Below are 12500 nucleotides of genomic sequence, written 5' to 3' on the forward strand. Positions count from 1 at the left end.
GCGTGGTCGTCAAGCGAGGACGTTTGTTCACTCTGAGCAGGAAGACGAGACAAAAAAAAACAAATCCAGAAAATGGATCAGTGGTTGAAATGTAGCAGCGATACAGCTGGAAACAAGGAGGAAGAAGAGAAGAAGAAGCAGGGTGTTTTAAGAGGTGACGAGACAAAAATAGGTTGAGAGCCACTGACCTACTGGGCTGAACACCTGCAAGACGAAGGGCAAGAGCTGAGATTTAATGTTAACCAGCTCTTCAAAAAACTAAGCACCTTCATGTGGTGTTGCTCTGTTAGCCTTCCTGTTGAGGTTTTGTTTTCTGATTATCAGCTTTGCTGTGTCTGCCAAAGCACTTTGTCACCTCTGTTTGTAAAGGCGCTATAGAAATAAAGATCATAACTTTTCCTTCTGAGAAAAAAAGATCATATTTTGATATCAGCGCTGTGATTCCAGTATTGACTCTGTGATTGGACGAGGACGGTGATCTCTCCAGCAGCACTGTGACTCACCTATTCCTCCACTGATTGATTACTAACTGACTCTATATACATATATACATATATATATCTGTCCAGCTGCTGACTCTGCAGCATAGAGACGCCGGGATCGATCAATGACTTTGTCAGTGAGCAGCTTCACCTCCAGTCCACCTTAAAACACCAAGGTTATGTCAATGTGGTCCACCTTAAAACCATGATGTTTCATACAGCCTTTCATGTGATGATTTACTGCCTTTACGTTGATATTAATGCACTTTTATTGGCTTTGGTACAGCTTTGTCAGTTTACAAGGGAAAATCTGTAACACTAAAGATGGGCACGTCGCCGTCAGCCAATCAGATCCTAGAGTTCACAAAGCTGCAAAACATTTACAACAGATCCAACAACTGCCTGACATCACCAAATTAATACGAAAAAAACATGACACCATGCCTTCGTAAAACTATCTCTATGAGTGTTTATGGTTACCATGCCAATGGTACCATTTAATCTGGATTACGACGCTAATCTTGCTGTGTGGATGGTGCCTGTGTGCAAGTGTCAGTGAGTGAAAAAATATTGTCTTTCTGTGGCACTACTGTCATTCAGAAAAAATGTTTATGACTCAGTGTTGTTTACAGTTTGACAGTTTGTCCCTAAATATGGAAAATAAATGACAACACACGGCCTGAACGCCAGACACACACCGCTCTGTGCAGACAGACGGAGCTCCGGTCTAGTTGGTTGTGATTCCACCGCCCGCAGGCGCCGAGTGAGCCATCTCTCCCTGTAACTCTATCCGTCTCTGGTGTAACTAATGACTTGTCTGAGCGAGGCTGCAGTAAATATACACCTGCTGCACCGGCCGTGACAACACGTCACCTGGCTGAGCACACACACCTCCAGCCACCATTCTGCTTAATGATGTACGTGCTGCGTGTGTTACAGTGCTGTTGCAGCGCGTGTTGCAATGTGCTGCAATGTATTACAGTGTGTCTTACCGTGCTGTTGCAGTGTGTTGCAGTGAGTGTTGCAGTGTGTTGCAGTGTGCTGCAATGTATTACAGTGTGTCTTACCGTGCTGCTGCAGTGTGTTGCAGTGAGTGGCGGTCTGTTGTGTTGCAGTGTGTTGCAGTGTGTCTCACAGTGGTGCTGAACACTGCAAAAATTCAAAATCTTACCAAGATTATTTGTCTTATTTCAAGTCAAAAATGTCTTATTCCTAGTCAAAATATCTCATTACACTTAAAATAAGACATGATCACTCAGAAGTAACTTGTTTTTAGACAACTGTCTCTTGTTTCAAGTGAAAATTTGCTTGTTTCATTGGCAAAATTTGTTTCTTGTTTCTAGCTAATTTTCACTTATTTCAAGTGAATTTTCACTTTTTCCACTGGCAAATTTTGCCAATGAAACAAGAAAATTGTCTAAAAACAATTTACTTCTGAGGTGATCATGTTATTTTAAGTGTAATGAGATGTTTTGACTTGAAATAAGACAAATAATCTTGGTAAGATTTTGCGTTTTTGCAGTGCAGTGTGTGTCGTGGTCTGTGTTGCAGTGTGTGTTGTGGTCTGTGTTGCAGTGTGTCTTACAGCGGTGTGGAAGCTGTGTTGCAGCGTGTTGCCATGCATGCTGCAGTGTGTTGTGGTCTGTGTTGCAGTGTGTTGCAGTGTGTCTTAAAGCGGTGTGGAAGCGTGTGTTGCAGCTTGTTGCCATGCATGCTGCAGTGTGTGTTGCAGTGTGTGTTACGTTGACTGCAACACACACTGGTTGCTGGTAACAGTTCAGTGTAGTTGTGACACACTTCCCTCCAGTGTTCTCTTTATTTATGTGTGTATGTGTTTGTCTACGTATTTCTTGCATTAAACACTACTGCTAGCACTGTTAATAACGATAATAACAATAATCTTTATTTATAGAGCTCTAAATCCACATTACAAAATGCTTGACAGGCAGCAAAAAATAAAATAAATGAAACAACTCATGAACTCTCCAGGATTAGAAAACAATCTGTGGTGGCCTACAAACACCAAGAGCAGACAGAGAAAGAGGCTTCACTCCAGAGACTCCTCGTGTGCTCCAACACACCGGCCACTAAAGCTGACATCAGCTCTGAGCATAAACCAACAAGACTGGATTAGATTAGATTAGATTAGCTGAATCAACAACATATTAAACTGGATTCTACGAGATTCGATGAGCAATTCAAGCAATGTGAGATTATGATTTATTTTGCAGTAACAGTCAGTCAGTCAGTCAGTCAGTCAGACAGTCAGTCAGTGCACTGACTGTCTGTGTAAAATAAACAGCAATATAATCTGGCCCATGTAATGTGATGTGTACACTGTAATGTACGCTGCTGTATGATGGTATAAACTGCAGATTAATGTAATCCAGCAGCAGCTTCAGTGCAGCATCAGTGAATGACACACACACACAAACACACACACACACACCACACACACACACACAACACAGGGAGTGGGCTCTGCATGCAGATGAAGCCACAGTAGATGTGTGTGTGTGTGTTGTGTGGTGTGGCATGTTAATGTTAGCGGTGTTCATGTGCTAACGCTAACAGGCCTGAGCTGTGGACCGACAGCAGAGCCTCTCATCCTGTTTCATCTGGAGTCAGAGGTGGAACATCACAGGAACGCGGGCGTGTTCAGGAACATCAGCCTCTGACCCCCGGCCTGATCCCTGTGACCCCCTGTGGGGTCCAGAGCCGCAGCTTGACAACCACTGAGCTGACGCTAATGATCCTAATGATCCGGTGTGCATGGCATTAACCTGAAGCCTCAACTGTTTAGTATGCTGTATGCACAGGTATATACATGAAGGACCACACACACACCACACACACACACACACACCACACACCACACACACACACACACACACACACACCAACACAGCTGCAGTCTCTAATTACAGTGGGTATGTCCACAGCTGCAGCCTTTACTGCTGTAACATCAAATGGGGAGCTCGGGCTACACACACACACACACACACACACACACACACATACACACACACACACAGCCATCCAGCTGTACCACCTGCTGACTGCTGCAGCTCTATCTCTCCTGATTAATAAGGAGGAAGAGGAGGAGGAGGGAGGAGGAGGAGGAGGAGGAGGAGGAGGAAGAGGAGGAAGAGGAGGAAGAGGAGGAGGAGGAGGAGGAGGAAGAGGAGGAGGAGGAGGAGGAGGAGGAAGAGGAGGAAGAGGAGGAGGAGAAGGAGGAGGAGGAGGGGAGGAGGAGGGGGAGGAGGAGGAGGAGGTGCAGCTCCTCCTGGGCGTCCTGGACAGGAGCTCAGGCTGCAGGTGAAGCTGCTTCCTCTGCTCTGCAGGTGAGTTTGTGTCGGTGAAGGTCAGCGGGCCCCTGGGGGCCGAGCCTCCTCAGCTCATTAGGCCTTTATCCCCAAAACCAAACGCACCCCTCTGCCTCGCCCCTGCAGCTTCACCTGAGGAGACCCGTGTAGCGTGGACCACATCCCACAGAGCTCAGCTGGAAACAGGACTAAAGGGGCAGTCCACTGTACCACGGCTAACGCAGCTAGCTTTAGCATGCTGTCAGTCACATGATTGGCTGACCGTCAGCGACTGCGGCGAGCTGCAGCCTCCTCACATTTGGAAACTCATTAGCTGATTTCACACCCACACACACCACAACACACCACACACACACACACACACACACAACACACACACACACACACCCCACACCACAACAAGCTGCCTTCACATTTCTAATATTTTCTATCATCAATATTTTGCTGCAGTGTGTACAGTGTGTGTTTACAGTGTGTGTTACAGTGTGTGTTACAGTGTGTGTTACAGTGTGTGTTACAGTGTGTTCAGTGTGTTACAGTTGGTTATAGTGCATGTTTGCAGTGTGTTACAGTGGGTTACAGTGTGTGTTACAGTGTGTGTTACAGTGTGTGTTTACAGTGTGTTGTTACAGTGTGTTACAGTTGCATGTTGCAGTGTGTTACAGTGTGTGTTACAGTGTGTGTTACAGTGTGTGTTACAGTGTGTGTTACAGTGTGTTACAGTGTGTGTTACAGTGTGTTATAGTGCATGTTGCAGTGTGTTACAGTGTGTGTTGCAGTGTGTTATAGTGTGTGTTACAGTGTGTGTTACAGTGTGTGTTACAGTGTGTGTTATAGTGTGTGTTACAGTGTGTACAGTGTGTGTTACAGTGTGTTATTAGTGCATGTTGCAGTGTGTTACAGTGCATGTTGCAGTGTGTTATAGTGTGTGTTACAGTGTGTTATAGTGCATGTTGCAGTGTGTTATAGTGTGTGTTACAGTGTGTTAGTGTGTGTTATAGTGTGTGTACAGTGTGTTACAGTGTGTGTTGCAGTGTGTTACAGTGTGTGTTACAGTGTGTTATAGTGCATGTTGCAGTGTGTTATAGTGTGTGTTACAGTGTTTTATAGTGTTGTGTTACAGTGTGTTACAGTGTGTTATAGTGCCTGTTGCAGTGTGTGTTACAGTGTGTTATAGTGGTGTTACAGTGTGTTACAGTGTGTTATAGTGCATGTTGCAGTGTGTTGTGCAGTGTGTGTACAGTGTGTGCAGTGTGTTACATGCGATGTGTGTGTGGTGCTGGTGTGATCCTACCAGGATCCAGTTTGATGACCTTGATGGCTGCCAGCTCGCCCGTGCTGACGATCCTCCCTGCAAGAGAGAGCGGAGACCGAGGTCAGACACACACACACACACACACACAACACACACACGCACACAGACAACAGAATGCAGCTCTGCAGGGTGTGCAGAGCCCTGAGGAGGCATTAATGATTGCCGCCTGCTGCTTTAGAGTGTGTGTATGTGTGTGTGTGTGTGTGTGTGTGTGTGTGTGTGTGGTGGTGTGGTGTGCGCAGAATGTAAAACAGAGTTCAAGGCCAGAGTGTGTTCAACACTAATCAATTAAATTATGAATTAGATTTTCAATGGATAAGAGACTTCAATTTTCTACAAGAATCACATGTAAACTTTGTGGCTCCACACCACACACACACACACACACACACCACACACACACAACACCCACCACACACACAGTTGTATTTGACTGTATTTTAAAGTCACATAAAGACGCATTAACAATAAAAATAAACACCCAGGTCACCAGGGTCACATGACCACATGACTGCCGTGGTCATGTGACCTGCCACGGCGTGCAGCTCTATTAGCGAACATCACAGTTTTCACAGCCCCTGGAGGAGGGAGGACACGCGGGCATAAAACACGCCCACTAGCTTCATGCTCTTTTATGTCTGCCACTTTGAAAAAGCCAATTATTCCTGTTGTTTCTTGTTATTATTACAGCTGTGATTTGGCTAAGCGTATCATTTACTGTTTAAAGAATACTAATATTTACTGCAGACTGTTTACTGTTTTATGATATGTTCATGTATGAGCTGCATCCTCAGAAACAGAATCAGCAAAATCCTTTAATGTGCCCGAGGGGGAAACTGGCTCAACTGACCCTCCGGCTGAGTTCTCAAGCAGTGTCGCAGCTTTGTTCACACGGCTCCTCACGCCGGGAGACAACGGCCAGAAAAACAAAACACAAAAATCCCCCAAAAAAACAAACAAAAACAAGCGTGTCATTTTTTTAAAAACCACCAAACCACAGGAATACTTTTTCACCCACGGTCAGAAATAATCCCAAACCATCACACAGCTGCTAGGACTGTCTGTTCTGATGATGATAATGATGGTGATGATGATGATGATGGTGATGATGATAGTGGTGATGATGATGATGATGATGATGGTGGTGATGATGATGATGATGGTGATGATGATTGATGATAGTGATGATGATGGTGATTAGTGATGATGATGGTTGATGATGATGATGATGGTGATGATGATGATGATAGTGATGATGATGATGATGATAGTGATGATGATGATGATGATAGTGATGATGATGATGATGATAGTGATGATGATGATGATGATAGTGATGATGATGATGATGATGATGATGATGATGATGGTGATGATGATGATGATGATGATGATGGTGATGATGATGGTGTGATGATGATGATGATGGTGATGATGATGATTGATGGTGGTGATGGTGATGATGGTGATGATGATGATGATGATGATGATGATGGTGATGATGATGATGATGGTGCTGATGGTGATGATGATGGTGATGATGGTGGTGATGATGATGGTGATGGTGATGGTGATGATGATGATGGTGATGATGGTGATGATGATGATGATGATGATGGTGAGATGATGGTGGTGATGATGATGATGGTGGTGATGGTGGTGATGATGGTGGTGATGGTGGTGATGATGGTGATGATGGTGATGATGATGATGGTGGTGATGGTGATGATGATGGTGATGATGATGATGATGATGATGATGATAGTGGTGATGGTGATGGTGATGGTGCTGATGGTGATTAGGGCCTGCACAATGTATCGTAAATTTATCATCATCGCGATATAACATGTGCGATACCACATATCGTAAAAACTGCGATAAATAGTGTGTTTCATCCATGCTCTACATGTAAAAAAAAATAAAAAATCCGGGTTCGCCAGATTTATCTAACAGACTTTTCTCTGGATCCAATAGAAGCGCAGCTTTCATTCTCAACACACTAACATAGCCTACTAGCCCAACCAGAAGTAGGGTGGGGGCGGGACTGCAACCCACAGGATGGACGGCAGGTTAATGAAGCCCAGGGAAGGACAGCAAACATGTCTCTTAAAGCGATGATGTCGGAGCCGACAGGATTCTTCATGCCTCTTACTAGTATCAATATCTCCTGGGACCGTTTATGACATACAGAAACTTAAAAAAAACATCGGAAACCGGAGAAGAAACAGAGCTTTGCGCCTATATACAGGCCATTACGGTAACTCCGTAGGATACTGACACTTCGACCGTCCAATCACGGAAGAGTCCCCGGTGTGTCACATGGCTGTAATATGAGTAACTCCTGAACCAATGGTGCTATCGAAAACATTCAGCCGGTTTCTGGAAGCAGAGAAACCGGAGCTTTCCGATGGTGTGCAAAAGCACTCAGTCATTGCACAATTCTACAACCATAAAAGCAAAATAAATCAAGGCGGATTTAGTTTAATTGCAGGGTTAAGAGGGTAATAAAATAATAAAAATCAAAATAGTGTATCAAATAATGTATATATGTTATATGATGAAATTTGCCGAACCCTGCAATGTTTTATAGGAGGCATTAAAATGCTGTTAGTGATGAAGAAGTTGTGTTGCTGTGCACCTCAGCTGGTTCTGTGTCAATACAGCAGCTGCAGCCATGCAGTTCTTTCAATAAAACATCTTGTTGGAATGGAAACACTGGATTTCGTTTTTTTTTTTCTTGACAGCATTATCTCATATCGCATGTTTCCCTCATATCGTGCAGCCCTAGTGGTGATGTTTCCAGTTCTGCTGCCAACATTCAACACTGATTTGCACATTGAGCTACAAGTTAATGTTCATTATGTTCAGGATAATGTCTGTTATTTTATTAGAATGGTTCAATCGTCTCTTGAATTGTTTTAATTATTAATGAGTTATTAACGACGTGGGGTTCATGTTAGCTTGGCTCTCATGCTATTAGCTCATTAATAATGAAGAGGAGCAGATGGCTGCGGGAGCGTCCTCCACAGGGAAACTTTTACTTGATACTTTGTGCTTTTGACTTTTAATCGACTAAAAGAAGCTGAGGCAGGGATTTTCTGCTCTCAGTCTGGATTTACACATCTGGACTGCCACTCCGGCAAAGTGTGTGTGTGTGTTGTGTGTGTACTTTTGCCACCTCTGCTGACGTGTGGGAGCTGTGGGGGAGGGGTGAGACAGAGGGGTGAGACAGAGGGTGAGGGGGTGAAGTGGAGGGCAGGGGAGGAGCTCAGCGATGTAGATGTTTCTAAATTGTGTGGTGGAGAGAAGAGCCACAGCGTGACGGTGTCTGTGTCAGAGCCACTGCAGGATAGAAGTCGTAAATTTATAAGAAAACAAAAAAAAATAAATAAAACTCAAAAATTCTAAGATTACAAAGTTGCAAATTTGTGAGAAAAAACTCAGAAATTCCCAGATTAAAGTCGTGAACTTATGAGGAAAAAAACTCATAAGTTCGGAAAACTCGGATGTTCTGAGATCACCAGAGAAATTCTGAGATGTTCACACACGCCCACGCATGCATCTTAAAACACCACAAAAAAACAAAATACTCGACAAACAAAAAGTGTTTATGTGCTAATTATACAACACGTAGATCCGACCAAGCAATCTGATTGGTCAATCAGACGTTTAGCTGCTCAAATGAGCATTTGAGCACGGCTAGCCGTGCTCAAATGAAAAATACCTCATCACTGAAAATATTACTCCGCCTGGCAATAGTATTGCCCTAGTCTGAGTGATTTCCATGGCAACACGAAAGTTTCACTGAAACCCGCATCAAAAGACGCTGTCAGCTTTGTTCGCCTACATAATGGACCGTTTTGTTGCCAATTTTGATTCTTTGGCGACCTAAGTTTGGATAAACGCTGAACGAGGAAGACAAGACAGAAGAGAAAAAGGAGAGATACACGAGAGTGACGAGTGAAGAGCTGGATCAGCTGGAGAGTCAGGAAATGAAGCCGGTACGGCCGGGTCAACGTCTTGGGCCGTCAAATGTCTACAAGACTACCTGACAAACACCGGGCAAACAGCTGATTTCTCACCTGTAAGGAAAGAAGAGCTAAACAAGATCCTCCGTGAATTTTATGGAGCTTTAATTTCTATAATAAAGAGAATGAAATGCCTCAGAAGATTCAGCACCACGGACAGTACCTGCTGAGGCAGATTCAGCACCACGGACAGTACCTGCTGAGGCAGATTCAGCACCACGGACAGTACCTGCTGATTCAGCACCACGGACAGTACCTGCTGAGGCAGATTCAGCACCACGGACAGTACCTGCTGATTCAGCACCACGGACAGTACCTGCTGAGGCAGATTCAGCACACGGACAGTACTGTCAGATTTTCCCCGGAGATGTGCGGCTGTAACTTTGTTCTTGTTATAATGTGTTAATGTTATCAGTTATTAATTAGCCTATTAATCGTTATTAATTTGTTTAGTCTTTATGAGTTTCCTGGGCCATTGATTTAATTAATTTGTCAATTTGTTTGCATCTGTACATTGAAATGAACATTTAATAAATCAACACATCTGTGAAAGCTGTGGTCTTTATTTCAGAGGTAAATTGATAAGAGCCTGAAAAGGTGATTCTATAACTCTGTTCAGCCTTAATGTGACTGCTTACTGTCCTTACTTTTGCTGCTTAGCCACATTAATCAGAGCTGACGTTAAATTGGAGTGACACACCCCCAGCTGAAATAAAACATCTGCCGGTGAGTTTATTAAAAGACAGATGTTTGTTGTGGCACCGACACTGGAAAGCAGTAGCCTGTATTTAAATATAACTGTTCATATAAGTTGGTTGTAGATAAAGATCAGCTGTGCTGCTGAGTTGTTGTCACGGCAACTGTTAGATTAAAAATGATGATTTCAGTTTTGGGAAATCACGATGTCTAGAAAACATGATAAGCCCAAGTTGGCTGATAAGGACTAGTTACCTAAGATCTCGTGTTTCCACTGAAACGGAGAGAATATTAGCAAAAAACTTTTATATTTTGAGAGCGAAATGCCCACAGTATGGATACATTATGATTATTCATTTTATTTTGTTGGTAATAGTTGTATAATCGCATTATTACACGAGACGGTGTGCTTCAGTGATGCTAACTGGCCGCATCACTGTCGTGACAATAATAACGGTCAAGCACACCCTCTCATGTAATAATGCTTCATTAAAATATCAGTTTGTGTTGACATTGTGCAGAATGTGTCTCTTTAATTCTGTGTTTATTACTGAGGCTGTAGTTTGCAGAGGTCTGCATTATACTGAGAGGGGTTTCTAGGAGGAGGGACAGAATATTGGAAACAGCAGCACTAACTATGAGCTCATTGCCAAACACAGAAGTGAGTGAACACCTCCAGCAAGCAGGTTAAAAACTGGAGTGACAAAAAAAGGTGTGTGTGTGTGTGTGTGTGTGTGTGTGTGTGTGTGTGTGTGTGGGGGGGGGGGGGGGGGGGGGGGGGGGGGGTATTGGTGGGGGGGGGGGGTGTAATCTGAGGACCTGAGGGAGGCCGGGCTGCCGTCCTGACCTCCATCCAGTTGCTTCAGCACTAACACACACATTATATTCACACCTGAATGTATTACCAACGCCGGCCCCAACACACACACACACACACACACACACATACACACACACACACACATTTTGACAAGGTGTTAATTAAAGCAGAAAGTAATGCTAATCACCCCCCCCCCCCCCCTCCCCCGTCCTTAACGAGTGACCCTAACGAGCTTCTGAAAGGTGAAGCAGCGTCCTGCCGGGTCGATACGGCCTGATGGAGCACAAGACAATCAATACCTCTTCTGATAGAGGGGGGGCGGGGCCTCACACTGCCCGCTAACAACACACTCCAGCACATGCACGCACGCACACACACACACACACACACACACACACACACACACACGCACGCCAGAGGACGAGAGCTGAGGATCGTGGGAAACGGCCCACCCAGGTATTGATTGGCGATGGCGAGGGGGCGATGGGAGAGGCAGTGTGTGTGTGTGTGTGTGTGTGTGTGTGTGTGTGTGTTATGGTATGTAGGGTGTTGTGGCAGTGTGTGTGTGTGTGTGTGTGTGTGTGTGTGTGTGTGCAGCTTTGCAGCCTGACGCCATTTGCATTCAGCCTCCAGTCTTTCCTCTCTGCTGAATAATTGATCAGAAGCTGCAGAGCTCGCTCTCTGCTGGTGTGTGTGTGTGTGTGTGTGTGTGTGTGTGTGTGTGTGTGTGTGTGTGTGGCGCTGCAGATGACTCGCTCACTCCACCACTTCACACACACACGCACACACACACACACACACACACACACACACACCGCTGCCCTGAGCCTCTGAGCAAGGCAGCGAGCGGCACAGACTCTCCACAGCTCTGTGCTGCTGCTGTCAGCCAATCAGCAGCCTGGGATCGCTGCCTTGCTCAAGGTCACCTTGACAACAGAGACGCTGAGACTGTGCGGCTGCTGTGGCATTTGAACCAGCAACCTCCCTGCTTAGTTACACATTAACCAATCAGTGTCAGTCAGGGTGTGATGATGTAATGCTCCTGTGAACCCTGACCCCGACCCCGACCCCGACCCTGACCCGCCTACCGCCGCCCTGCCACAGCTGCACAGTCCACGCCCCCACCCCGACTGTTAGACGGACAAAAAGTAGATTTTCCTTTAAAAAGTTACTAAAAGAAAAAAGATACAGATATTACTGGGGGGGTTTTTTGTTTCCGAATTTTTGATTCTCATGTTTTTTTGTTTTTTTTTGTTTTTTTTTTTTTGCATATCTAAATTTTGTTTCTGTTTCTGTTTCATATGTAGTTATTTGACTTCTGATTTGATTTACTGATCTTTCCATGGGGCCTGTTTTTGTCCCTTTGTCTTATTGATGCAGTGAAATCTGAGTTCCTGCTCGTGTTCACAGACGTGGTTTTAGTGGAAGATCAGCGAGCAACTCGTGGAAGCTGATGGGGACCCGAATAAAGAAAAAAGAAAAAAGAAAATAGAAAGTCGGGGCGATGGCGAGCAGGACAGACAGAGAGAAAAGAGTCCTTATGAACAAAATGACAACAAAATGTTCTAAATAAATAACAAAATGTTTAAAATAAATAAAATGTTCTAAATAAATAAAAAATGTTTAAATAAATAAAAAATGTTTTAAATAAATTAAAAAATGTTTAAAATAAAGAAAATATGTTTAAAATAAATAAAATGTTATAAATAAATTAAAAATGTTTAAAATAAAAAAGTTTTAAATAAATAAAAAGTTTTAAATAAATAACAAAATCTTTTAAATAAATAACAAAATCTTTTAAATAAAAAGCTGTTGAAACTGAGAAGTTTGCAG

The 12500-nt window shown here is 43.9% G+C and overlaps 2 protein-coding genes across 2 annotated transcripts in view; one reads left to right on the forward strand and one right to left on the reverse strand.

Annotated features, from left to right (window-relative positions):
• The window catches only part of LOC115357060 (NLR family CARD domain-containing protein 3-like), a 16410-nt gene extending 13250 nt beyond the window's left edge, over nucleotides 1–3160 (forward strand). The window contains exon 10 of the mRNA XM_030048410.1: nucleotides 3057–3160. Coding sequence (XP_029904270.1) covers nucleotides 3057–3160 — 104 coding nt within the window. The remainder of the gene's footprint in view (nucleotides 1–3056) is intronic.
• The window catches only part of LOC115356978 (mitogen-activated protein kinase kinase kinase kinase 3-like), a 102761-nt gene that overhangs the window by 76635 nt on the left and 13626 nt on the right, over nucleotides 1–12500 (reverse strand). Inside the window, exon 2 of the mRNA XM_030048330.1 lies at nucleotides 5103–5159. The gene's annotated coding sequence lies outside the window, so the exon portion shown is untranslated. The remainder of the gene's footprint in view (nucleotides 1–5102; nucleotides 5160–12500) is intronic.

This window comes from Myripristis murdjan, chromosome 1 (genome assembly GCF_902150065.1).
Source record: "Myripristis murdjan chromosome 1, fMyrMur1.1, whole genome shotgun sequence".
Lineage (NCBI taxonomy): Eukaryota > Metazoa > Chordata > Actinopteri > Holocentriformes > Holocentridae > Myripristis > Myripristis murdjan.